At 53.3% G+C, this 26,149-nt stretch overlaps 9 protein-coding genes across 9 annotated transcripts; 6 read left to right on the forward strand and 3 right to left on the reverse strand.

Annotated features, from left to right (window-relative positions):
* Nucleotides 1-2,537: 2,537 nt before the first annotated feature.
* N7498_003436 (forkhead domain protein) lies at nucleotides 2,538-6,050 on the reverse strand (the record flags this gene model as incomplete). Its single annotated transcript, XM_058450498.1, has 1 exon — nucleotides 2,538-6,050. One exon carries the CDS (start codon nucleotides 6,048-6,050, stop codon nucleotides 2,538-2,540), a length of 3,513 nt encoding a protein of 1,170 aa, XP_058309960.1.
* Nucleotides 6,051-6,895: 845 nt separating this feature from the next.
* On the forward strand, nucleotides 6,896-7,714 carry N7498_003437 (uncharacterized protein; the record flags this gene model as incomplete). The annotated part of the gene is made up of 2 exons (XM_058450499.1): nucleotides 6,896-7,373; nucleotides 7,425-7,714. 2 exons carry the CDS (start codon nucleotides 6,896-6,898, stop codon nucleotides 7,712-7,714), a joined length of 768 nt encoding a protein of 255 aa, XP_058309961.1.
* Nucleotides 7,715-8,175: 461 nt separating this feature from the next.
* N7498_003438 (cyclic nucleotide-binding domain-containing protein) lies at nucleotides 8,176-9,411 on the reverse strand (the record flags this gene model as incomplete). The annotated part of the gene is made up of 1 exon (XM_058450500.1): nucleotides 8,176-9,411. The coding sequence occupies one exon, from the start codon at nucleotides 9,409-9,411 to the stop codon at nucleotides 8,176-8,178; it is 1,236 nt and encodes a 411-aa protein (XP_058309962.1).
* A 1,359-nt stretch (nucleotides 9,412-10,770) lies between these two features.
* On the forward strand, nucleotides 10,771-12,623 carry N7498_003439 (carbohydrate-binding module family 48 protein; the record flags this gene model as incomplete). The annotated part of the gene is made up of 3 exons (XM_058450501.1): nucleotides 10,771-10,793; nucleotides 10,927-11,056; nucleotides 11,304-12,623. 3 exons carry the CDS (start codon nucleotides 10,771-10,773, stop codon nucleotides 12,621-12,623), a joined length of 1,473 nt encoding a protein of 490 aa, XP_058309963.1.
* Nucleotides 12,624-14,178: 1,555 nt separating this feature from the next.
* Nucleotides 14,179-14,563, forward strand: N7498_003440 (uncharacterized protein; the record flags this gene model as incomplete). The annotated part of the gene is made up of 2 exons (XM_058450502.1): nucleotides 14,179-14,396; nucleotides 14,452-14,563. 2 exons carry the CDS (start codon nucleotides 14,179-14,181, stop codon nucleotides 14,561-14,563), a joined length of 330 nt encoding a protein of 109 aa, XP_058309964.1.
* Nucleotides 14,564-15,161: 598 nt separating this feature from the next.
* N7498_003441 (uncharacterized protein) lies at nucleotides 15,162-16,893 on the reverse strand (the record flags this gene model as incomplete). The annotated part of the gene is made up of 7 exons (XM_058450503.1): nucleotides 15,162-15,480; nucleotides 15,533-15,682; nucleotides 15,733-15,941; nucleotides 15,990-16,028; nucleotides 16,084-16,260; nucleotides 16,314-16,727; nucleotides 16,789-16,893. 7 exons carry the CDS (start codon nucleotides 16,891-16,893, stop codon nucleotides 15,162-15,164), a joined length of 1,413 nt encoding a protein of 470 aa, XP_058309965.1.
* Nucleotides 16,894-17,875: 982 nt separating this feature from the next.
* On the forward strand, nucleotides 17,876-18,811 carry N7498_003442 (VIT1/CCC1 transporter family protein; the record flags this gene model as incomplete). The annotated part of the gene is made up of 2 exons (XM_058450504.1): nucleotides 17,876-18,225; nucleotides 18,280-18,811. 2 exons carry the CDS (start codon nucleotides 17,876-17,878, stop codon nucleotides 18,809-18,811), a joined length of 882 nt encoding a protein of 293 aa, XP_058309966.1.
* Nucleotides 18,812-21,250: 2,439 nt separating this feature from the next.
* On the forward strand, nucleotides 21,251-21,577 carry N7498_003443 (uncharacterized protein; the record flags this gene model as incomplete). The annotated part of the gene is made up of 2 exons (XM_058450505.1): nucleotides 21,251-21,404; nucleotides 21,462-21,577. The coding sequence occupies 2 exons, from the start codon at nucleotides 21,251-21,253 to the stop codon at nucleotides 21,575-21,577; spliced, it is 270 nt and encodes an 89-aa protein (XP_058309967.1).
* A 1,776-nt stretch (nucleotides 21,578-23,353) lies between these two features.
* Nucleotides 23,354-24,767, forward strand: N7498_003444 (phosphatase PAP2 family protein; the record flags this gene model as incomplete). The annotated part of the gene is made up of 2 exons (XM_058450506.1): nucleotides 23,354-23,772; nucleotides 23,888-24,767. 2 exons carry the CDS (start codon nucleotides 23,354-23,356, stop codon nucleotides 24,765-24,767), a joined length of 1,299 nt encoding a protein of 432 aa, XP_058309968.1.
* Between the last annotated feature and the right edge of the window lie 1,382 nt (nucleotides 24,768-26,149).

Here is a 26,149-nt window from a genome sequence, read left to right on the forward strand (position 1 = left end):
GAAGGGCGAAGCTTCTCTTTTCTCGGAATCTGAATAGATCGGTTCCTTTCCTCAATAGCAGTCGAGAGAGTTCTGGATCACCAGGCGGACGATAGAGCCCTGCACGGCAATTATTTTTGTTCGGACACACGCGTCGAGAGGGACCGGGCGACACAAAAAAGCACAAAAAGGGTTAAAATTCCCTCGCGTAGAGGCAAACCTCACCGTCGTGAGATCAGCAACGACACTTAGTGAAAAGCTCGTTGGAAAGAAAAGGGGGAGAAAGATGGATTGAACAAGGGGAGGTGAGAGAGAGAAGAGGGTGTGAAAAGGGAGTTTGGAGTTGTGTGGGCAGGCAGCCCCCGTGACAATACGTGACGCAGGCCTCGACGCTTTTTTTTTTTTCGCCGCACGCCAAACCCTACCCAGAACCAGCCAAAAAAACAAGGAAGACGGTCAATCCAAAACCGCCCCAGCCGAACGACCCCATCAATTATTCACCCCCTATTGACGTCGATTCGGATTCTTCTGCAGGTAAAAGCACTCTAGGTACCTCGCAATGCCTCCGATCATCAACCTAGGCAATTCCATGTTATCCGACGTTCTACACCTTGCCCACCAGTGATGCAATGCCCATGTTACTGGTCAGAAAAAAAATAAAAAATCCAATGAAAGCCAACAAAAACGGACTCGTGGGGTCCACCTGAGTCAGCAGAAAAAAAGACTCCATTCGAATGGATCCAATGAAACCCCAAACGGAGAGCCGGCCCAAGCGTTGCACTAGACATTCCCGCCGTTGCTAAGTTACGGTGGGTTTTCCCGTAGGGGTTCGGGGGTTGGGGTTCTGTATTCCTGGTATTATTATAGGGTCAAGATGCACTTCACGGACTATAGACCACGATCACACGCTTTATCACCCCGTACAACCAAGTAAGGGCCGATGACTTGCCACGGCCCCTCTGAGTCACCGGTGATCCCTGCGGTGTGCATAGCGTCATGCCGCATGGGCAGTGACAGCAGAGAGGGGGCGAACACCGTGTCGAACTGACACCGGACCGCCATGGGCCATCCCATTGGTGCTGCCCTTGTACCCAGTGACCTACGTTGGAACCTCTGGTTTTCCCCATCTGTTTTAGTGTGCACCTCTCGCTGCTGTTTCTCCCTGGGCCTGAGCTGAGGAATTTCGGTCTTCTCTGGTGGACGAGATCCGTGAAGTCCGAGTCAAGAGGCTCCGTAAGGCCGTGGCTGTCATTGATCTATAGGACAAAGCGAGGGATCATTCCCTACCGGGGGGCAACTAGTAATTTACACCCGCTCTTCAGCATGACCGATCTATGTTTTGATGGTGATCCTATGCGGAGAATTATGATGATTTCTGAAGAGGAGAATAACCCTGGGTCTGTATTAATTTCATCTCCGCACAAATATTCTCGGCGGAGTACAGACTTCCAGGGCTCGGCAAAGATCTAGTACGGTTTCATTCAAATTATGCGTAGAGCATTGATGAACAAAGTCCCAGGCCCCGAGTTTAGTTACGGGAAATACTCAGTCAGCCGGACTCTGCACATTCTAAGTGGCGACAGCATAGCCCCCCACTCCAACAGGTGGCCAGGTACCCTCTCCACAGGTACTTCGTGTCGCTCCGTTCTAGAATGAAACTAGCCGCTGCTGAACCGGAGTTCTCAGATGCCTAGGCCAACACCCAAGCCACCGGTATAGCCTCCCATCTGTACATGGATACATGGAAGCCTACTCCGGCTGTCAGCACCGCTGTCCACGGGTAGGAAATTAATTGCATCAATAATGACCCGCCTATACCGAAGTCGAGGTTGTGATGCTCGAAGGAAAACCTGAAATTCTCACCGGTTACTCTCGGCCCACCTCTTGGTTACGCTCATGCGGGAGTCGGGCAGAAGTCTCCCCTGGACCCCCACCTAGGAAAAAGCCGGGCACACCCCTCACTGTTGCGCGCGGGGGAAGTACATGTGCCGCGGACCGGGTCGGGTGGAAGGAACTAGTTCCTGAATACTGCGTATAAACTAATACTAGGATGGAAATGTAGTATCCGTAAATATGGATTGAGTAATTCTATCATGCTCAGCTTTTGGGATTTTTTTATGACATGCGCCCGGATACGGGCATCGGGAAGTAAAAAAAAGGTTGATCCAAACATAAACCTCGGGAATATGAGAGGACCCCCCATCTGGCACCGTAGTACTTGAAGTACTACGGTTGCCAGCCGACCCACGAAATAAGAAAGAAAGACAAAATCAAATCCAGAACAAAATGGCTGAGGCTTCGGCCTGCCAGAACAGAGGGATATCATTAAGATTCAAGAGAACCCAGACGCAAACATAGACATAAGACTCGTATACTCGGTAAGATCGTCAGGGAGGACCATTCCCCTCCCGGTTGAGCGCTCTTCGAGACGTTACCATCGTCAACCCCGAGCAGGGCAGCAAAGCCGGGTTGCATCCAAACCCAAAAGACGCCGGAACCCGTGCCCCAAAGCGGGTAAAAGGAAATCGTAATACATGACGAGAGAACTCGGGCGTTTTCTACTCGTCTTTCAAGCTTCCGACCAGATTGCGCAGGACGTCCATGATGACCGCTTCGTCCTTCGGCTCGCCGCCTGGGAATGAGCTTTCGGTGGCATTGTCCAGGACGCGAGCGCGCGCACTCCGAAGCACCTCTCGGATGTAGTTCTTGTCTTCGTAGTCTTCCATGAGAACGGCTTCAAAGTCATCGATGGCCTTGTTCGCGCGTTCAGTGAACGAGGATGACTCCGACGGACCGGAAGGTGCGGAATTTTGCTGTACCGGAGGCGGCGGCTGTGAATGCGCCTGTGGTGCTTGGGGCGGAGGACGTTGCTGCTGTTGCTGGTGCTGGTGCTGGTGCTGGTGTGGTTGGGGCACTTGCTGAGGCGGATGCGGATGCTGCTGTGACTGGACCGGTTGCTGGTGCTGCTGGGGTTGATATGATGGCCCAGCGGGTGGAGGGAAAGCTTGAGGTTGCGGGTTCATGTGTGGCGGTTGAGAGGAAGGTGGCTTTTGGGGTGCATAGGGCGATTGATGCTGCGCCGGCGGCCCTTGGCCAGGTTGCGGAGCCTGTATTTGTCCGGGCTGAGGAGCCTGTGGAGCAGAGCTGGTGGCGTAAGGGGATGTGTAGGTCGAAGGTATTGTCTGAGCGAAGGCGGCCGGGAGGCTGTTGCGAATGGTACTCGGAATGGGGAAAGATGCAGCGGCAGGTGCAGGGACAGGTGCAGGTGCAGGGACGGGAGTGTGAGTGGGAGCTGAAACAGGAGCGGGTGTAGGAGCAGGAGCAGGAACAGCAGCTGGCGTAGGGGCCGGGGCCGGGGCCGCTGCAGGGGCCGCAGTGGGAGCCGCAGTCGCGACGGATGTGACTGGGGCAGGGGGAGGATAAGGACTGGGATGTTGCTGAGGGGGCACGGTTGGCGCAGAGAAATTGGATGGCATCGTGGGGAATTGGAATTGCTGATGCTGGTTTGGCATTGGAGCAGGAGCCCCGGCTGGGGGTGCGTAGGAATGGGTCATGGGAGACATGTACTGCGGAGGAGGTGCCGATTGCTGTGGAGGTTGAGGTGGAGGAGGCGAAGGACGTCTCTTCTTCTCCTTCTCGACAGAAGCACCAGGACGAAGCTGCCATGACCATCCCTTCCCATCTCGCTCTGCGTGCATAAACAAATGCCCATTACCATTCAGATTGTGCCGAACACTGGATGTCCAACCCTCAGTCTCGCACTTGAAGCGGAAGTAAGGATACTTCAGTTTCAATGCACGGTAGATCTGCTTCAGCGTCATTGGAACGGAAGCCTCCGTGAGAGCGTCGAAAATAAGCACAGCATAGTTGTAAGGAGGCTTCGCCAGGTCTTCCGGCGTATAGGCAGACTCCGGAGGATAGTTGGGAGATGGTGACCGTGACGGCTTGCGCTTCTTGACAGGGGGGGGCTTGACGTATTCTTCAGGCCGTTGTTCTGTAGTAAACTGGCCACCTTCGGTTGAGGGTAGAGGGTAATCCGTCGGAGTGCCATCACCCTTCTTCCTCTTGGTATACTTGCGCTTCTCGGCAGGCTTGGAGGATGTCGGCGACTCGGGTTGAGAAGGCTCCTTGGAGACAGTCTTCCCAGCCTTGGGCTTGGTGTTGGCAAGAGGCGGCGGTGTGACTCCACCGTTGGCTTCGCGTTTGGCGGCCATTTTCTGCTCCCGAGCAAGCTCAGCCCTTTCGCGCTTGGACATGATTCCGTCCTTGGGAGGCCGGCCAGGTCCACGGCGGCGAGCCGGTTGTTGGCCATCTCCACCTGCTTCGATAGAAGGCAGGAGTTTCGAATCATCCTTATTCTTGAAGGAGGACTTCCTGGAATCCTTGCCATCAGCACTCTCGCTGAAGGGCCTGTCCATGTCGTCAATCTCGTGCTCGGCATCAGCATCGGCGTCAGCGTCAGCGTCAGCGTCAGCATCAGCATCAGCATCGAGATCAATCGATTCTTGAGCCTCCTTTTCTTCTGCCAATTTCTCTTCCATCCGGTCCGCTCCAGTGTCACCGATGGGAACATCTGGTAGCAAGAAGCGGATGCGCACGCCTCCAATCTGGATATAGTCACCGCTGTGCAACGGGCGAATTTGCCCCGGTGAAAGCCAGTCAGCCCCGATAAATGCGCCATTGCGACCCATAACCTCCATCTCGAAGAGGTTGCGGTCGAAGTTGTAAGAAATGCGGACGTGTCTGCGAGAGATACCTCGGTGGCCTGCGGCGATGCCATCAATAGTCGATGGAGGATGGATGGGAATTGTAGGACAAGAGTCCGGAGAAGGGAGCAAAGCTAACGTATCAACGGGCTTGGCCTCTCCAGGTTCCTCTTGTAAGGATTGCATTGCGAGCGCATTGTAGTCTGTAGTTGACTCTAATTGCGCCGGGTTGGCGTGCAGGGGCGCTGCGGAACCATCGAATGAAGACTTTGATGACCGTCGGCTAAGCTCCACGTTGGCTGGAAGATTCGGAGGAACATCAGGGTCAAAGCCCATGATACCTCCCCGGTCGCTGACAACACTGCCCATCATTGGACCGCTTCCCTCCCGCTTCATACGGTTGGGGGTGTGCGAAGTGTTGCCTCCACTTGAACTCTTCGCTCGAGAGCTTCGTACGGCCTGCCGGTACTGGATCTCTCGATGATGGGCGGCGCGCGCTGCCCGAACGTCTCGCCCTAGGATAAACGAGTAGGTATTGACATAAAAGTGACCATCGTCAAATTCCAACTTGGCAAACGCTTGGATCTGAGGTTCTGACCCAGCGATGGATGCCGCTCCACCTTGATATCCGAGAGCCGAAAGGTCTGCGCCCTGAGAGAGGTATGCGGCAGTGAGTAGCTCGTTCTGTTGGAGGGCCTCGAACGCATTCTTTGGGGCAGCGGCGAAATCGAAAGGGGGGAGAAGAGATGGCTGATCCATGCTCGATTTGGGATTTAAAGGATCGGAGAGGAAATCCATTGCATCGGATCCTCGATGCGCTGCACTGTTTCCTCCCCGGGGACTCATTTCAGCGGCCGCGAGGACATCAACGGCGGGTTTTCCGCCATTGGACATCCCTTTGGATATCGAGGCTGGGTCCTGTTGCTGGCTCGGATTGAAGGATGTGGTAAAATCAGCGGATGGACCCATCAAATGGCTATTTAACTCGTCAAAACTTCCATCTTTCTGGTCAAATTGTTGCCCGGTCGATTGGTCTATCGCAGCAGAATTCGGCGCGGATTGATTTCCGAGGAGTTGGGCTAGTAGGGCGCCGGCAGCGGACTGGGTGTTGATTTCCTTCTGGTTCTCGGACATGGGAAAATCCTGGTCTTCGGAGGGTTCAGACTTGACACCTATCGGGGTGGCGGGCAAGCCCTTGGAGGTTGGGGCAGAATTATGCATGTCGCGGATTGCGGAGTCGCTCCTCGATTCGTTTGGGAGAGGGCCGTCATTCTGGGGGAGACCATAGTCGTACATGGGCGTATCGGGACCTGGATCAGGCGGTCGATGGCCCACTGCTGGCGCCGTCATGGTCTGCGACGACATGGCTCTGGGAGAGGGAAAAGAGGAGGAGAGGAGCAAAAGCTGAAGTTCTCAGTTTGGGCCGGGCGGTGAGGGCCTGCCGAAATGGTGGCTGCAGACGCCCGTAGTTTTGAAGATTCTTCCTTTCACTGCATTATATGGGAGTGATGGTCGCTGAAAATACCGAAAAGTAGAAAAGGAAGTCAAGAAGAGACGATTGAGTTGATCCCCGTACAAAAGCCTGCATTGAACTGATCCTTCCCCTGGCACCAGACGATCTTCTGGGACAAATTTTCTCTGCCGCCCCGCTCCACCCTCCGACCAGATCCACCGAGTTGGGTGCCTGGTTCCTCACCGACGGTCGAGATCTACAGAATCGAACGACTCGATGTTAAGAGATCTGTGTCTTTTGCGATTCCCCTATGATCAAATAAAATGTATATTTGTCTATTCGAAAGCAGAATTGAACAAGTTTTGCAAGTGGAGTCGACCCCTCTCCAGATAGTCGGTGGCTTGACTCCGCTGCCACTCGGCTCGTCCATCTATATACTCCAATGGATCAGCGCTTGGAGTGGAGGGGTAACGAAGATCCTAGAAATTGGACCCCTCTTTCTGACGTCCAAACTGACAATACACCCATCCCAAGTGTCACACCTGTACTATGCAAGTCACTATGTTCTGTAGTTGTGGGGGGGGGGGAAGCGGAGGCAATTGGAGAAGAAACAGCGTGCAGAACCTCGGGCTCATCTTATCGCACAATCCTCCACTTCCCCACCGCTAAAAAATACCTTACATGGCACATCTACTCAGCACCTAGACACATGTCATCCTGATTATACTCGAAACCATGCCCAAAACAAAAAAGTCTGATGGGCCCCAGCCCAAGGCCAAGCCCAGCATACCCACCCCCCAACTGGCCTCCTCTCCGCCCTCTCCTCCCCGCCGCCGACTTAAGACTCGAAACCCTCGTCCCCGATCAGATCTACCTGATCCGCAACTTCCTCCCCGCTTCACTATGCAAGACATATGCCTCTTTCCTCGCATCCCTACCCTTGACCACGACACCTGGAAAACCCAAGAAGGACGAGGCGGTGCGGGTGAATGACCGGTTCCAGGTAGAGGATGCGCGGTTTGCGGAGATGCTATGGAGCGGGACGGCAATGAAGGAGCTTGCAACGACGCGATTTGGCGAGGATGAGTATGACGAATATGACGAGGGCGCGACTCTTCCTTCGCCGGAGGAGCTTGCGCGGAGAGCACAGGAAGTCTGGGGCGGGGAGCCACTGGGCTTGAACCCTAATATTCGCATCTATCGCTACTCGGCAGGGCAGTTTTTTGCGCAGCATTGTGGGTTTGCACGTATATGATAATGAAAGGGTGTGTGCTAATGGGTTGCAGACGACGAGTCTAATTCGCTTACTTTCCTACCCTCGACGGCGACGAAGTCTACACCCGCGCGCACGACTTGGACCCTCCTTATCTATCTGACTACTTGCGGGGGCGGCGAGACGGTATTTTATCCGGAACCTACGCGGGCTGATCGCAATCCTGAGCCTATATCGGTGGCTCCGGAGATAGGAATGGCCTTGTTCCATCGGCATGGTGATCACTGCATGCTGCACGAGGGGAAAGAAGTGACAAGTGGTGAGAAGTGGGTGTTGCGGAGTGACTTGGTTGTTCCACGGTGATGGAGAACCAAGGTATATACATGGATGGCGTTGGGGTTACGATTAACGAATACCATAGGTGACCGCGACATTGCATGGTGAGGACCGTGTACGGTGGAATATAATGCGTAAAATTCTAGTCAATTTGCTCTGACCCGAGCGAGCTCGGGACATGGATAATTCGAACAACAGCAAGATAGTATGACAAGGATGATAATGGGTACCTGTGCCAGGGACCACGCCGCACGTAAAAGAGACAAAAGTTTGTAGATACAGGTCATAAGGAGCGTTGGATCGGTGGGGCATCGGGATAGAAAGAGGAGTCACTGGAGTACTAAAATAAAAAGAAGGGGGACGGGGCACGCATGGAGGAATGGATATCGTTCAAAAGAGAACCTAAAATATAGACTCGGGACCGTTCATGGCAATCCGAGTTTCTTGCATGTCATGTCCCAAATCGATTTCATCGTATCGTATCACATTCATGAAGCAGTAGGGGACTTGGACGCATCGAATTGATACTCGGTCCGTCGCATAATCTCCTCCACCGGTCCGAGAAGCCTCTTAAACCCATCTCGTCCCAAACGGGCCACCTTGACCTCGGTTTTGGTAACGATGCTCGCAGCGCGCGGCTTCTCGTCCAACAAAGCCAATTCACCAAAGTAGTCGCCCCGGTGGTATTCTTTGACAGATACTCCGCTCTTGAGCGCCTCGGCCTCACCCGACTCCAACAAGTAGAACGCATCGCCCGGATCGCCCTCTGTGATGATGGTCGCTCCCGCCGGGAACTTGATGGCGTCTAGTGCATCGGCAATCTTAGCGCGCTCGTACGGCTTGAGGGACGAGAGAAGCGGAACTTCTTCCAGGAAGGCTTCATACATGCGGCGTCGCTGGAACGCCGAGTCCATCAGAATCCGCCGGAAGGTGATACGGTCCAGGCCCCACAGGGTGCTCTTCTCGGTGGAAATCACGGTGGCAGCACGCGGGGCATTATACATCAACGCCAGCTCGCCAAATGAACCACCGGGTCCGGTGGAGCTGACCTTGTTGCCCAGGCCGCCCGGACCTGGCTGCACGGAGCCAGACGGATGGATGTAGATGTCGAAGTGGCCGTTTTCCACGATGTAGAAGTAATCGCCGGCGTCGCCCTGCGAGATCACCTTGATGTCTTTGGCAGGGATAGGCTTCTCAACGAGGGCATCGAGTACAGTCTTGAACTGGTCGTCATCGAGATGGGAGAAGAGGAAATTCCCGCTGACCGCTGTCCGGAGGCGAGCCAGCTGATCATCGGTCTTAGGGTGGTACGGGGGTGACCAGCTCTCGTCGCCTGCAGACGTGGGGTTCAAAGACTCCGCCGACACGGAGGTTCGACGACCCAGCGCATAGTTGTTAGGAAAGCCATGCTGTGCAGAACCCGTCGGGAGAGCACCCAGGCCACCCTCCTCCTCGCCCTCTCCAGATGCAGCTCCCGTGCCAAAGGGACTTTGGCCAAAAAACGAGGCCCCAGGGCCTCCATCTTGTGAACCTTCGTTGAAAGCACTTCCTCCAAAGCCGGCATCCCCAGAGTCGCCTGCGTTGGCCTGTCGAAATGTCATGTCTGTAGGTGACGTCACCTCGATTTCTTCCTCCTCCGATATTTTCTGGATGTTGGGGGATTTTTCAGTGTTGGTGTTGATGAAGGGGTTGGTTCCCGGGAAAGAGTTGGAGCTCTCCGCCATGACTGCGGTTGTAAAGGCCGAAGGGGCCGCGGCTCCGGCTACGAAACTGGGGAAAGGGAGTGTGGTTGCGGGAGGGTAAAGACGGCGAGCGTGTAGAGAGAGTCTGGTCTGCTCTGAGGAGGATTAGGATATGGTATTAAAGGGGAAGTTCGAGACACAAAAGGAGATGTGGAAGAGGAAAGACGTTCAGAATGGAGGGGCAGTCTCGGCCAGCAGTGAGTGGAGATGGGTGACGGATGAGTCTAATTGGAGGCCGTCCCAGACAAACCGCTCGTGGAGACGTGGGAAGGTGGGAGGGTGGAGGAGAAGGTCTCGGGATGACGAAAGACACTCACATAGAGAAGACAGCTAGACTCCAGAAGAAAGGAGCAGATCCCCGGGTTTCAGGGATTCTTGAGCTCAATGGGTGCAAAGGGAAAGGAGGGAGGGGTAGAGAGGAGGAGTAAAGTCGGGGGCAGTTGGTCTGAGCTTCTTGTCGATCATGGGCGACCAATTTACTCCTACACTTTTACCTTAACCGACTTCCACTACGACTGGCTAACCATCGTGATCGACGTCACTTCCACCCGCGGATCACGAGCGGAGAGAGCCAGAGTTTTACCGAGCTTGATCTCTTTCACTGTATACCGTGGGAAGCACACGACAGGAAACAGCGGGAAAAAAAAAAAAAAAAAAGCTTTGTCGCGGCATCTTCCAGGTGTCTTCTAGAACACGCAGCGGAGAGGAGGGAGATGATGCACATTGGTCGCCACAGCTGTGGGACTGGGTGGCAAATATGGGCTGGTGGTGACTCTTGAGGTCATTCACTAGAGTGCTACCGTTTTCAGACAGTCTCGGGAGATCATAGTCCAGACTATGGACCCACCCCTAAAGGACATAATTGACTTCCCCCTTGATAGGATTTGGATATATCCAAATCTAAAGTTTTGTGCATTTCGTCTCAAGTCAGGTGTGCGGGTAGTGTCGATCGGGGCCAGTTGGGCGGCATTGGGGCGGTCGCACATCCATGCAAAGAGCAGGAGTCTGTCGCTTGTCGCTTGTCACTTTCACCGTCATGGCCACTGCCACTGTCAAGGGAAAAGCACGCGGCCGGTCCAAATTGTTTCTTTTCGTCCACTCGGTATATCTATAGTAGTAGGAATGCGCCAATGGCAGACGGCAAGAACTATGTATCAATACCAACGTTCCAAGGGATTCAGGGCCTGAGTAATGTACTAAGGGCGAGAACATGGTCTGTGTCACCCCCCCCCCCACCCGATAGGATGGAGCTTGCCAGTTTTCCCAACTTTTTCACCTTTTTCCTTCTGTCACATCTCTTGTCATTCTCTGGCTTGTGGCAGCTTGCATCCCTCTACAAAAATGGGGACGTTTACATTCCGATGGTGAGTCCCTCTTGCCTCGACTCCCGAAATCTTGACTCTGGACCCGGGACACTCGCGACCGGATCGAATCGTGGCACGGACAAAAAGGCGGAAAGGATTGGATCGCTGACTGGACGGCTCCTCGCATTTTCAGGCCTTACAACGCGAACGAGGTGTTCGTCACGGGCACTTTCGATGATTGGGGTAAGACGGTGAGACTTGACCGGGTGGACGACGGCTTTGCGAAGACAGTGTCTCTCCCCATTGAGAAGGTCCAGTACAAGGCAGGTCTCCCCTTTCTTTCATCTGACTATCCCCCTTCCTATACTGCCCCTGGGCACCTGCTTTGCGCCACGCTAGATAAACGTTGCGGTGAGCAGGAGCTGCCTCAGGCAGTTCTAGGCAACCCCGGTTTTTTGATGACGCTTCACCCGTCCACTGACGTCACTGGGCGTGTCCCTCTCCAAAACTATAAAACCACTTGTGCGATGCAAAACCTTGGATCATCCCAGTGCTGACTTGACTTTGAAGTTTGTTGTCGACGGCATTTGGACTACCGATAGCCGTGTGCGAGAGGAAAGTGACGGACACAGCAATATCAACAACGTGATCCTGCCCGAAGATATCCAAGAAACTTCCAACAACGTCCACGCACCCGCAACCATGTCTGGCGTCACCCCCGATTCCACGACCGCGGCCCTCGCTGCTGAAGTTCCCAAGGAGAAGTTTAATGGCGACCTGCCTGGTTCCTTCCCCGAGACGCCGGGACAGGAGTCCGAGCAAACCCTATCCGTCAATCCCATCCCCGCGTCGGGTGGCTACGGCAATCCCATCAAGCTGAACCCTGGCGAGAAGGTTCCAGACCCTAGCTCGATCCATGGCAACACCGTTGACTCGACCGTGAAGCTTGACAAGGAGTCGTATGAAAAGGCGGACAGTATGCCCCTCGGCAGTGCTGGCACTCAGAGCGATACCGTCAGCTCCAGTGCTTTCGCGGTGCCTCCCGTTTCCACGAACCTCATTCCCGAGTCTAGTCTGCCTATGGGCGGGCCTGCACAGCGGGCTGCCATGACCGATCAGCAAAAACAGTCTGCTGGTGGCCTTGCTCAGCAGGCCGCCGCCGCCGACCCAGGCTACACCATCCAGTCGGCAGCTCCCACTTCGACCACCGCCGCTCTGGCTGCCGCTGTTCCTCTGGAAAAGAACAAGCAGCCTGCCACCGAACCGGACTACACGACGCAATCGGCAGCTCCTACCTCGACCACTGCAGCCCTAGCTGGCGCAGTTCCTCTTGAGAAGAACGCGCAGACGAACGGCACGGAGCCCTCGGAGGATGTTCCGAAGATTGTGAAGGAGTCAATCGCTGACGCCCACCGGGACCCCGAGGCGGCAGCCTACGAGGAGGCTGTCCAAGAGAAAAAGGAAGTCGAGCAAGAACTTCAGAAGAAAGTCGACGTGAACGAGTCGGCTGGTACTCCAGCTCCCACCGTTTCCGCTGCCACCCAGCCCACTGCCCCCGGGCACGCTGCTGGTCTCGCCGCTCCAGGCTTCGACTCCGCCGATGTGTCCCCGACTTCTACCCCTCCCCCGGGTCGTTCTACGGGGCCGGCGCCAACCTCTGCCCCTACCACGAATCCGACCGTCCCTGACACCACGAACCAGACCGCCCCTGTTGTTACCGACGGACCTGTGACTGCGACGACCGACGAAGTTAGTACCGCGAAGCCTGCCCAGCAGTCCAACAACACTGCGGGTGCCAGCGCTGCCACTACCTCAGAGGGCAGCAGCAAGGAAGACAAGAAGAAGAAGCGCCGCAGCTTTTTCGGCAAGTTGAAGGACAAGCTGAAATAGACGCTTCTCGTGGAGTCGTTTCCAATACGGCTAAAACAGTTGGAGGATCTCTTCTGTTTTTAAATTGCCTGCTTTCGCTGACTTCGTTGTTATTTTGACCTGGATACCTCATTTTGCACTGCACCGCATTGTATTCCAGCAAGGCTTGTTTTCGCCTACTCTAATAGTGTCTACGCTTCTGGATTACTGGACTCACTTGGTCTTTTCCTTCAATTCACTCACACCCGGAATTTAACATGAAAATGGGAATTCTTCTTGCCATCAAATTGATTAAATTAAGATTGTAGGGTTTAGTGCTTAATTGCTTCAACGTAGTGAAATCATGTCAATCCCAGTGCGACCGACATCTAATTGACATCCAATTGAGAAATGATACGTATATTCGTTCACCGACTCCCAAAGAGCACCGGGCGTACGCGGAAATCCCAATCCAAACTCCGTCCGAAATCAATTATAGAATCTCCAACATCCCCCCCCCAAATTTACCACCTCGATCAGAACGGTATAGCATTACTAACTTGCCCATTCAGTTTCACCGGGTACCCGAGCACACTGTATCGCATTAGCCCACGCCTTTAACGAGGTACAAGAATCATACTCTCGGCCAGTCTGGGTACAGCCACAGCCACAAAAGATCGAGGCCGGCCAGCAAACCACCTGCGTCAGTCAGCCATCAATGCAGCCACGGGATGCTCGGAGGTTAAAGGTGATCAGTTATCGCTGGGGTGTACATACCGCCGCGACGATGGTACAGAAGAAGCCTAATCACAGGAATTGATTAGAAATGACCTTTTTCCTTTTTCTTTCGTGGAAAGGTAGGTAGACTTACCCAGAGTCGGCCCGACGACTTTGCAGTGACACGGGTTCTGGTCGGTGCCGCACTGGAAGCAGATGGGGAAGATGGGGAAGAAGGGTACGTCGCACATTGTGTGTGGTTACTAGGGACTATGAATTGGAATGGTTCATCGGGGTTTCGGAAGCTATAAAGAGCGAAGAGATAGGGTTCCCCAGATCAGGACGGTCACCGCCAGAGTTTGGATTCTATCATTATGACGCAGATGAGATCGCGATCCACCCGACCGGGCCGATGGTTGCGGGGACGCGCTGTATGAGATGTCCAAAATGTTTATTGACCGAGATGACTAGAAATTAACGAAGCGACTCAAATACGGCTACTTCCAAGGATACTTCCGGGGACTGGACTGCCTTGACCATGGACCTAAGTATAGACATTGCAAGCCACACGGCACAGCCACATTCTTCATCGAATCAGACGTCACCGGGGCCTGAGCCGAACCGTTAAGAGGAGCCCCTGATTCATTCTGGCGGCTCATGGTTATCGTCGTTCTCTCTTTGCTCTTTCCTCTATTCTCTTTTATTTCAACAGCACCTTCTCCGGGTATTCCAGGACCCTCCTGCACAACCTCCAGGCAGCAACGGTGCCCAGAAAACACCAAGCCCTACACGGACCACGGCCCTTGGCGCTCCGATCAAAAGAGATTAATTCTCCACCCTCCACTTCCTTCCAGCCACAACCCCCTCCGATCCGATCACCATGGCAAAGTCCAAGCACAACGTCCTCCCCCTCGTCCTCCTGCTTCTCTTCGTCGCCGTCCTCGCTGTCGTCGGATACGTGGTGTACACTATCGTGCAGGATGTCAGCAAGAACACGCGCGAGAAGATGGAGAAAAAGCACATGGTTTTCTCCAAGGATGGTATGAAGGTGCAGGTTAAGGAAGTCCAGGATGAGGCGTATAAGGATCGAACTCAGAGGTGTGTTCTCTTGTCGAGATGGGTTGGGTTGGAGACTAATCGCTCGCATTCGCAGTGTCCTCGTTAACATGTGGAATCACACTTCTTTCCCCGCATACAAGAGTCGGCTGTGGGATATGACCGGCGAACAGAAGAACGCCGAGAAGCGCAAGCCGTATGCGATCTAGTTCCTGACTTTGGTTCCGTCTACTAACTTGGGACTGCAGGCACTCGAAGTAAACGCGCAGTCTAGCCCTGCAATTCTTTACTCTTCACTTCGTTCATTTACTCGCGCAAACGGGCCCAGATACCCTCGCCAAGGTACTGAGACTTGGAGCGCGATCAGTCGCGGGCATTTCTTCTTATATTCCGGCATGGCTCCCGCCACCTCTTCACGTTTACGGTTCTTGTGATTTGATCTATTCTCATGGCCATTTGTCCATCTCCCATTCCACTTGTTGCGGCTTTTTGACACCGCTCAATGCGTCACGATGTCCGATCACACCCTATACCCAGGGGTCTTTTCCGTGATGGTATTGCCATCTCGACTTTGACCTTGATTTTAACTTTGCGCTTTTACGTGCTTGGACATGGCATTCTTTGGTTTCGCAAAAAAAACCATTTCTCTGAATATATTATTGATTGTACATTTCATGGGTGTTTGTAGACACTTGTTTTAACGCGTTGAATGCTAGTTAGGTATGCAGGTATTTCATTCCGAATGGAGCGACTCATCTCTATCTACGCGTGTCCTCTGACTCTTTGACCAGCCTTTTCCAGGCTATCTTAGTCCTGAAGAGCATTGTAGTAAGCCGCATCCTGGTTCAAAAGGTAGAAAGGATCCGGCTCGGGCTGTCCGCTACCGCCATACCAGGTCGGAGTCCCCAAGGTCTCGGGCGTGTCATCGCGTTGCTCGTCAATAAAGACCGACTCGAATGTCTTCGCCCACTGCACCCGGTTATTGAGGCCCTCCAACCCCCACAGTTCCTGCAAAAAGTGCAGAATCGAGGAGTGCGTGTAAGCCGAGTTGTCAGCGTACATGGTACCCTCATCGTGAATGAGATAGTTGGCCGGAACGTAGGGTGAGATCAAGAAAGCGGGAACGCTGTCACTCAGTCAGTTTCTTCCTTGGTAAAAATGTACCTCGTTAAACGTACCGAACACCCAGCCGAGTAAAGTCATAGGTCACTTGATGTCCCTCCGATGTACCGTCAAAGGTGATTCCGTCTTCGGGCTGGGGCACGTTCATCGGCGGGGGAACGTGATCGGCGAACCCGCCGTGCTCGTCAAAGTTGATGATCAGCAGACTATACCGGTTAGAAGCTTGGCACGCTAAGAGGTCAGAAGCTTGACTCACGCGTTGTCCCAGTACTGTGAGCGGCGTAGTGAATCGTACAAGTGCTTGACCATTTGTTCACCCGAGGCCATAGGGCTGGTCGGGTGCATCGAGTCGATGGTGCAGCACTCTGGGTTGATGTACGAGAAACTGGGCAGTGTTCCCTCTTCCAGGTCGCGGTAGAATTCATCGGCGTGCACGAGACGGTCCATGGCGTTGTCTTGAACCCACTGTGTGCTGTTAGTGGCGGTCTGTTTATGGGGGGAGGGGATATATACCTTGTACAAGAATGCATCCACGATCTCAGTCTCGTAGTACTAAGGAAGATGGTTAGCCGAAGTATAGAAAATCTACATGATTGCGTCGTCGTACATTCTTCCAGGTGATGCCCGCATTGCTGAGGGATTCAAAGATCGATGTGGCACAAGTGGTTCCAGTAACGTTGTTGAAGAAACCGGCGGCCTGGTTAGTGTCGTCGACAAAACCGCAGGTCGAACCCGAGGTCGCAAATTGGCGATTGGGGTTAGTCGGGCCCGGATGCTCAGCAAACTGTACTCTGAATTCAGCCATCTCCTGCCTTTGAATGGCGAATGGACACATACATATGAATCAAAGAAGGCAAAGTTCTGACCCAGCTCCGCAAGCAGTGCCGTCTTCTTCTGATTATAGGCCTTGATCACGAATGATGCATCGCCGGGCGTGGACTTGTACTTCTCCGATTGACGCTCGATGAAGCCACCCATGTCGGGAACATCGTCCTTGGTGGCATTCCACTTGCGGAAGATCTGATAGGTGACGCCGGCGAAGTCGTGGTCCGGATCATTGAGCGGGACTTCCAGCTCGAATGGGGCAGCGCAGATCGCAAGTGGCTCTCCCCATACAGTCCAGTTTGCATTGGTGTACTCATTGCAGTATGAGATGTCGACCAGATTGTCAATGTCTTCATGGAAATCCCAGTAGCCTGCGATGTTGTCAAAGGAGTGGTTCTCGAGGGTCAGATAGATCACATGTTTGATCTAGCCAAGATTAGATAGTGATATTGGTGAAGGAAGGTTGGGATGGTTTCCAAGCACCCACATTCTCCCGCAGCTGGCCCCAGACCTGAGCATTGCGTGCTGCTGGGCGGGCTGCTGCTACGATGAACAAATCGGACAGGCAGATCAGACTCCAGATCGACTTCATGGTGGCTTGTGTTGATGTCGCGTGAGAAATCTTGATCGGAATTCTGCACATTCCTTGCGAAGGCAGAATCTAGGGAGAGAAGAAGGGAGGTATTTATAGAAGAATACTACGACACGCCCGTCTCACCTAGGTATTTCTCATTATAACTGGCATCTACACCTCACTCTGCATCCCCGCATCCCGCATTCTCCTCGTTGGCACCTGCCCACCAGCGATAGTTGCACGGTTGCTATCTATGATAAACCATCTCATCAGGATCTCCGACAGAAGCTAAAGAGAGCACGAAGAGGGTGACCGATGCTAGGATATGGCACACCGGGATCGCACTTCTGTCCGGGACTGTTTATTCAACGGAGACCGGCGGCATGGTGCAGAATCCCATCCCTGTAGGAGAGTGGGGGAGGGGGGCGATAAGGAATCCACTTGGGAGGGAATGTAGTCCACTACCTCAGAACAATAGCGCAACGTGCCATGATCAGTCGGTACTTGCACGAGAATTAGTCCTTGCACGTCGAAAGTGTATCGCATGTCCCCGATGCAGAGTCTTTGACAGGCTACGCGGTCCACTGTGGACACGCGATCTATGCGAGGTCCACTCGGAGGGAATGGGGCCAATCGGACAAAACGTCTTATCCGCGATTATAATACAGACGACGTGATTGGAGAACTCCTGAAAAACAAGCAAAGCACACGACCCACTTGGCCCCGCAGTCCGGCCGGCGTCCTCGAATCAGAGCGGCACGTGCCTGGCGTTGCATTCGAGCTCCCGTCGTTGCCAAGCACGTTGTGCCTCAATAGGCTGGGATATGCCGTTTGTGACAAGGATAGCGCCTCCGCACTCTCGTGCGACCCCCCAAGCGAAGCACATGGCTTTGCTCGGCTCTTAAGTTCTGGCCGTCGCTCGCCCTTTTCTTCTCTGCTCGTGTGCAACCTCTTTACGACTCGGCTTTACGGTTCCCCCCTGCTACAGTCACCAATCAACATGTCGACCAACTCACTCCGAGGCCTCATGTCGAGCTACTCGCCTTTGTCCGACCGCGGCTCGACCACCGATGACGAGAAGGAATCGCATATGCGTCTGCAGTCCGATGTCGAGAACGGAGACAAACAAGGCCGACGGGATGAGAAGAAGCCCGGTCGTTTTATTGACGGTCGCACCGTGTCCGATGCCATTATCGGTCTGTCGGACGGCATGACTGTGCCGTTTGCCCTCACGGCCGGCCTGTCTGCTCTTGGTGATACCAAGGTGGTTGTCTTTGGTGGTATGGCCGAGCTCATTGCAGGTGCCATCTCAATGGGACTGGGTGGATATCTCGGAGCCAAGAGTGAAGAGTGAGTCCCGTTCGAGAAAGTGTATTAGCAACGGGTCCACTGACTCAGGAACAGGGAATCCTACAAGGCTACGCTGAGGGAGACGGAAACACAAACGGTGACCGACCCGGCCTCCGTCTCAACCACCATCAGCGACATCTTCGAGCCGTATGAATTGCCTTCGGAACTGGTGGCCCAGCTCACCAACCACCTCGCTGTTTCACCCATGCTCCCTTCCTTCCTGATGAACTTCCACCATACCCTCCCTGAGCCCTCGGGATCTCGAGCAGTCACTTGCGCGCTCACCATTGCCTTGGGCTACTTCATCGGTGGATTCGTTCCTCTTCTGCCCTACTTCTTCGTTGGTCCCCACGATGCTTTCGTCGCGCTGCGCTGGTCCATCGCGACAATGATCATCGCCTTGTTCATATTCGGATACGGCAAGACTTGCTTCGTGACCGGCTGGAAGGGCCGGAAGAACGTCCGCAAGGGCTTCGTTGGTGGGTTGCAAATGGTCCTTGTCGGAGGCATTGCCGCTGGATCGGCGATGGGATTGGTCAAGGCTTTCCAGATGATGGCTCATTCAGATCATCCCAAGCACGAATAATCGCGCCCCGATACCCTTATTTCGACTTTGAATCTTTATCTCGCTTGTAATCTGGCGTTGACGACATGGCATCTATCTCATGACTCTCGGGTTGGCGTTAAGCGGTTTCTTTCATTCTGCACCAGGCGAGGCGGCTCGCAAAAACATCCACAGTACATAGAATTCGGGTGGCTCGACTCATTTATTTCCAATGGATTTCTTCATCTCCATAAATTGAAATTAAGCATTTCATATCAACTCCAAATACTATAGATTTTCCTCCTATCAGTAGAGTCGCATAAAGCGGGTCAATAGTTCAGCATTCCATCAGGTCCATAAAAAACGTCGGTACCACCGCCGCCGCCGCCGCCACCGCCATGGACCTACATACATCGGGGACTTGCGTCCGCCGATCCGGAAGTTCTGGGTACCGGCAAAAAACTAGTTCCGATAGTTAAAGTCGATGTGGTGTTGTATCGGCCTGTATTCTAGAAACTTGGCCATTGCGCCATATCGTTCTCATGGGTTCATCATCCCGATCGCCATCCGGATCCGGCATCCTTCTAGATTACACTGCCACAGTAACTTTCAGGCACTACCTAATACATAACCTGAAATTACATCGATGTGTATTGTATTTCCGTCTACCGGAAATTACCGGCTGGAAATTGTCAATTATCATACAGTAGAGCCACTGCGCATTCCCTATACCGTGGACGCGATGCTCATGCCTGTGGAGCACACGTCTGGATCTACGATGGGCATACGATGCTTCTACTATGGTGGATCATAGCCGGGTGGTTGTGGCTTGGGTAGGCTGCACATACCAAGTGATGCCTAAATACTGCCACGATTGCCAATTACCTTGGCTGTGCAACGCCAAGGACGGTGTACGGGCGTAAGGGATCATCAGTCTTGGTTCGGTTGGGGCTGGCAAGGCACGAGGCTGCGATTGTGTAGGAAGGGATGAAGTGTATTCTTCGGTATTATCTCGTTCTCTGACTTTTGTGACTTTTGTCATACTGTAGTCTACATAAATTGTTCGTGGAGTTACGTAAGACTCGTGCCACATACCAGGGCTGTAGATCGCCAGATCACCAGGTTTTCTGATTTTTGGCTTTCTGGGTCAGGTGGAGGCTCGATCTCGATCGACACTGACGTCCCTCTATGGCGTACTTGCTCACTGCCATAATCTCGCTGGGCTGGAAGGAGATCGAAAGAGTCGGGCTAGTCAACTTTGAACAATCCTTCATGACCACATGGAGTAGAGTAGGTAGTTACGGAGACGCGTAGTTAAAGTTTCCGTCAGCAAGAAATATCAGCCCAACGACTTTACGCCCGGAAAGACTCTACGCAGCGCAAAACATTACGTACCGTAAGCACCGACACTCTCCGAAAATAGTACCCACCGACCTCAAATCCAATCTCATTAGCCTACTTCGGCACGCACATGCCATTCCTCGTAGGGTAAGCTCGCAGTAAGCAGCCTCAACCAAGCCACCGCTATGAGGTCAGCGTACAAGCCCCGTCGATTGACGCAGCGACTCGTGCAGGAAAAACAGACACGGACACAGCACGAAATTAAGGGTCGTCTGTAAGCCTTGCTTCATCATCATTCCCCACGCACGTAGGATCCACTTCGTGCCAGGCAGCCACCGAAGGTGCCGAGACTGGTCAACGTGCTTGCTGTACGAGTACGATGTACAATCTGTCTTGATGAAGAATCTAGTATTATTACGCTGTCACGTCGACTTTTCGGATCTTTCGTTACCGTCTTCTATTTTGGATTTGAGACGGTTAATTTGCCTTGTAAGCGCACCGGCTTTTGTCATTGTTCTTTGGCTTGTGATTGGTCTTGGGTTCTGCGACGTTAGAAGCTGGGGTCAGAGGCTGGGGTGTAAACGTTCGATATATCGCATTGGGTTGGTGTTGGTGCCGCTGCAGCATCGAATCGGGTCTCGTGGATTGGTGCCGCTCAAGGAGATCGAGCATTGACTGGAAGATGTTTCGAGTACTCCGTAGAGAGCCTCTAGACACCGTTTCGCAGATATCCGAGATCGTCATCCGTGGCGCTTATACTTTATACAGAAGCAGACAGCTCTATGAGTATTGACTTGGAATGCCTCTCCTGAGTCAGGCTCGTACAGTACAAATTGAAGGCCAATGCTATCTGAATTAATTTTCTGCTTCTTGAGGTATTTGACGTTTGACGCTACATCGAAAAGCCTTATGTCATCATTGAGTAGCAACTGCCATGTACTAAACCTCACATCACCTCCGAGTCCTAATTTGGCAACGGCGACCTTGAACAGGCAAGATGGCGGACCTACTCAGCGTCATCTCGAGCTCTCAGAGTATCGTCAGTGAGAGTATCAGCATCGTTACCTCCATCTCAGAGCCGGGCATTTGTTGAAAACACCATCACCGTTCTATACCGTACCTCGTCGGGACTATTAGACAATGGCGCCCAATTCCGCAGCATACGCACCGATCGCCGGAAAAGAGACGGGCCCAGAACTCACCTTCAATGAAATGTTTCTGATCCTGGTTGTGTTTGGGCACATCTGCGTCTTTTACATTGTGATATGGTGGCTTGAGACAAGTAGTGTCGCTGGTAAGACTCATCTGAGAGTATCCGTGGTGTTTTGTCTCGACTGACTGGTCAACACAGAAGAAAGCAGTGATCCTCACCAGCGCGAAGACAATCTCGAAAGCCAGTATATCAAGTTGGAGACTATACCGGCATCGTCGGGAACGGGTGCCATCTCCACCGGCATGCGAGTTTGATGTCAGTGGCAACAGTCTCAGCGCACTGATACGAAGCCACCCTACAACTGTACGTCTACTCCGTACATCCAAAGCCTTGACTGACACTATACACTATACAGAATTCCGATCGAAGAGCAACCACCCTCTCGCCAAGGCGCCTCGTCAGACACACGGGAGCTTTGACCGCCGAAAGGGTTCGTGATTGGCCGCGGTCGCGCTTCACAAGAATCTGAAACTTGGGGGCGGCAAGCTAGTCGTGCTTCACTTACTGGCCATATACGGAGTACCCTTAAGAATACATGCGCCAGACCGAAGTTGAGTCGGTGGGATTTGGAATCGCGCCACCAGAAATAAAAGTCGGGTGGCTGGTCATCCCCTACTGAGACACTTGGACGATGCCATGCACATCCTCATCTACGCGCTGGACCCGGCACTAAAACAGGACTAATAAGAACGATAGCGTGCGGTAGTGCAGAGCTAGTACAAACTTACAGTATTTTTTATACCTTTCATCCGTGCCGAGCTTGCTGCGAGCTACACTCAACCCGGTAAGGAGCTGTCAAAAACAGCTTCACCCTTAATTTTTCTCTCGACACGCGACCGGACACGCGACCACCCGCGACAGTATCAGCAGAGTCTCAATATCCGAGCGGTGATAACCATGTCCCTCGGTAGTCGATATTAAGTACCTGGCCCAAGAGGGTCCCCTGTCTCGGCCACAAAAATTAGGAGGTAGTTCCCTGGAACTGGTGTTGGAGACTTCTTCCTGCGGGTACGCGAGTTGAATAATCACCAGGACGACAGTGTATAATACGCATAAGAATTACGGCCAGTACAACTTGGGTGCATTAAGCGAAATTGGCCGGGAGATCTGAAGGATACCGTTGGATACCACGGGGGACGATGGGCCCGTGGAAGGGGAGCATGGACCAATCGGCCTCCTTCAATGAATCTTATACTGAAAATTTTCGTCCCAACCGGTACGGCCTCGCAAGTGTACCGCATTATTTTCAAGGGATGATGTCCCCAGACATGTATTTTATTCATTTCCTGCGAGGCCATAGCTCATTCTATAGATCAGATAATCTGTCCCGGGGTGCATAGTGTCACCCCAGCTCGGGTTCGTAAATAAGGACCCAGCAGACCGACAAAGAAGAAAGAACCGGATGACCAAGAAATCAGGCTTGGCCTTGTCCATTCGGATCCTGCATCCAGTAATCTCCGACTGGCATTGTGATCTCTGATGCGTCTGCCCCCTCGGCCTCCGTGATCTCCGTTCCGCCGCATCCGCCCGGCACTCGTCCGAATGTATTGATACGGAGAATTTTTTTGGTCTCTCTTCCATAGTCCGACTATAAAGACAGATTCGATAGATTTCGTCGGTGTTGAGCAAACTGTAGCCTACGTAGTGCATCCAATACCTAGATTACTGCATACGACTATATGCACGTTGCATCGATAGAGACGGCCCCCTGAAGAAGACTAGTGACGCCATGGACTCGCCGGCGTCAAAACCGCGAACGCGGTAATACCAATACACGATACGGAATCCTCCCAACTTGCAATCTTCCCCTTCTTAATCCTTACCTCCCTCCTCTTACTCTCGACACACCTTTTAGGCTCCGCGCCTTGCTTACCCTCCTCTTTAATTCTCTCGCATGCCGGGCTGTCCACGTTGAATTCCTCCCCTCCGAACACTCCGCGACTTCCTTCCGTCTCATCCCGCGGCATCCCTCGACCCTTCGCCCCTTCTCGAGTGATCCAGAGTCTCCTGAAGGGAGACTCGCCGCGAAGATGAATACCTATCCGTCATGGAAGGATCGCACGCAAAACCAGTTCGGCAAACTTCAGATTCAGATGCCATGGCGTTCATTCCAGATGCTCGTACCGCATCGAATGCGCCGCAAGATCCGGTCGAAGCTCCGGAGTCGCTTATCGCCCACCTCGTCTATCTCGACGTTGCAGACCTCGTTCTCGCCCGCCGACACCCTGCGCTCCCTCCAGGCGCATCGGTGGACGATGTATGACTTCCAATACCTCCTGCTTCTGATCATCGGCATCTTCTCCTTGACGATCATTCAATCTGCTGGCCCGCTCGGCAAGACTGCGATCTCGACTCTCCTCCTCTTCTCCCTGCTTTTGCCCATCACTCGGCAGTTCTTCCTGCCTTTCCTGCCCATTGCTGGATGGCTTATCTTTTTCTATGGATGCCAGTAAGTTTCACACCCCAGTGTTGCCTCCCTTTGTGCACAGTGCGCCTCCTGAGGCAAAAAATTAAGTCATTGGGCGCGTGGCGGAAGGAGCATGGCTAATTGAATTCGTGAATAGGTTCGTTCCTAGCGACTGGCGGCCTGCCATTTGGGTCCGGGTGTTGCCGGCCATGGAGAATATCTTGTACGGTGCCAACATCAGCAACATTCTGTCCGCTCACCAGAACGTCGTGCTTGACGTTCTAGCGTGGATCCCCTACGGCCTTTGCCACTATGGAGCGCCCTTCGTCGTCTCCCTAATCCTCTTTATCTTTGGTCCCCCGGGCACGACTCCCCTCTTTGCCCGGACTCTCGGATATATCAGCATGTTAGCTGTCACCATTCAGTTGGTGTTCCCCTGCTCACCCCCGTGGTACGAGAACTTATACGGTCTCGCCCCGGCCGATTACTCGATGCAAGGCAACCCCGCTGGTCTTGCTCGTATCGACAAGCTTCTCGGAATTGACCTGTACACCTCGGGTTTCAAGCAATCCCCCGTGGTCTTTGGTGCGTTCCCCTCGCTCCATGCCGCCGACTCGACTCTCGCGGCTCTGTTCATGAGCCACGTCTTCCCGCGGTTGAAGCCTCTCTGGGTCACTTACACCCTCTGGATGTGGTGGGCCACGATGTACCTTTCGCACCACTACGCCGTGGACCTGGTCTGCGGTGGTCTGCTGGCCACCGTGGCCTTCTACTTTGCCAAGACTCGCTTCTTGCCTCGCATCCAGAGCGACAAGATGTTCCGTTGGGACTACGACTATGTCGAGGTCGGCGACTCCTCGCGCGAGTTCGGCTACGACCTCGCAAGCTTGGATGGCGACTTGAACCTGGATAGCGATGAGTGGACCGTGGGCTCTTCGTCCTCGGTTTCCTCGGGTACCCTCTCCCCGGTTGACGACCATTACACCTGGGAGAGCGAGACCTTGACATCCAACCACGACATCGAGGCCGGCCGCTGAATGACCACTCGACATGCATATACCATTTTTCGACCCCTGTTCATTATTGCATCTATTTTTTTCACACGGCGTTTCACTTCACGACAATGTTGGGACCCTTATCTGCATCGAGCCATTTTCGACACCTACAGGTTTTTAATCCCCTATTGAAAACCTCCGGTTCGCGCGGTTCTCGATCCGCCTTGAGCCGAAGGTTCTGTTTTCACCTTTTGGCTGTACATGCCTTGTCACTCCGCGTGTGGTGTGACTTTCTCCGTCTATAATATTAATTCCGGTGGCGGGCCCCCATCAACCTGCCTGGGGTTTGCGACTCCCGCATCGTCACCGTCGGATACCTTCGCTTGTACAGATTCAGACGTTTCCTACTAGAAACGATCTGCACTTTTATCATTCTATTCTGACCCATGTCTTTCGCTACGACTTTCCGACTGGACGAGCCACCTTCATTCGCTCGGGCTCGTCCAGATGCACAAACATTTTTATTATTCGTGTCGATCGCTTATGACTGGCGCCTGGGAACTGGGGAGTTGGGTTCGGTTGAACAAAAGTTTCGGCGCCATTGCTTGCACCCACTCGCTGTGCATTAGAAACCCTGGACATTTTGCTTTTTTGAGGACATTGTTTTTTTGCATCGGCACATAGAAGAAGGGATGCGTTTGACCGTCGATTTGGTCTGCCCTTCGTTTTGGTGCCTACGCCGCTGGCAGGTGATAACCGGCGTCGGCATGGATGATCCCATGTGGATCTTCCAAAGCAGGTGGAGAGCTGGGACTCTTTTGAGCTCAGCGATGGGGTTTCGGCGAGGGAGGAGAACGGCATCTGACGGAGCCCGTTTCTCCGACCCTGCGCCGATATCTTGGCTTCTGGCTGGAATGAAGCGCGAATCCAAATGACCAACACAGTAATGTGTGAACCCTAATGTCTTGTCTCTTTTGAGATGGGAGGGGGCTGGTGTTTGAGTCAGATCCAACGGGGACACCCGGTGGGGGATATCGTTAGCATTATTCATACTCCCTAGATGAAGTTATGAAGAATTGTACATTACTATTCACTGCAAAACTACTTCGTATACCTTTCAACGTTACGTATTTTACTAGCTTCACTTTCATCAGGTCGGTATGAATCAGTCCATGCAGATCCCTCGGGACACTTGGAATGCCACTTGGGCCAGTTAAACCCCGCTTCTTTGGCTGATCACCCACTCGCTCTACTGCACGTCGATCCAACGGGTTAAGCCTGCATGTGGACTTCCCAGGCTTGCCGGAGAGGGGCTGAGCCACGATATTGTTCGCTCTTTGTGGACGTCTGAGGCTGGGCAAGTTCCAAGGTTTCGACTTTAGGGCTGGTCTAGGAGCTAATAGACGAAGTCAAAACTTACCCGA

This window comes from Penicillium cinerascens, assembly GCF_028974065.1.
Source record: "Penicillium cinerascens strain IBT 15544 chromosome Unknown contig_24_segment0_segment0, whole genome shotgun sequence".
In the NCBI taxonomy this organism is placed as follows: Eukaryota; Fungi; Ascomycota; class Eurotiomycetes; order Eurotiales; family Aspergillaceae; genus Penicillium; species Penicillium cinerascens.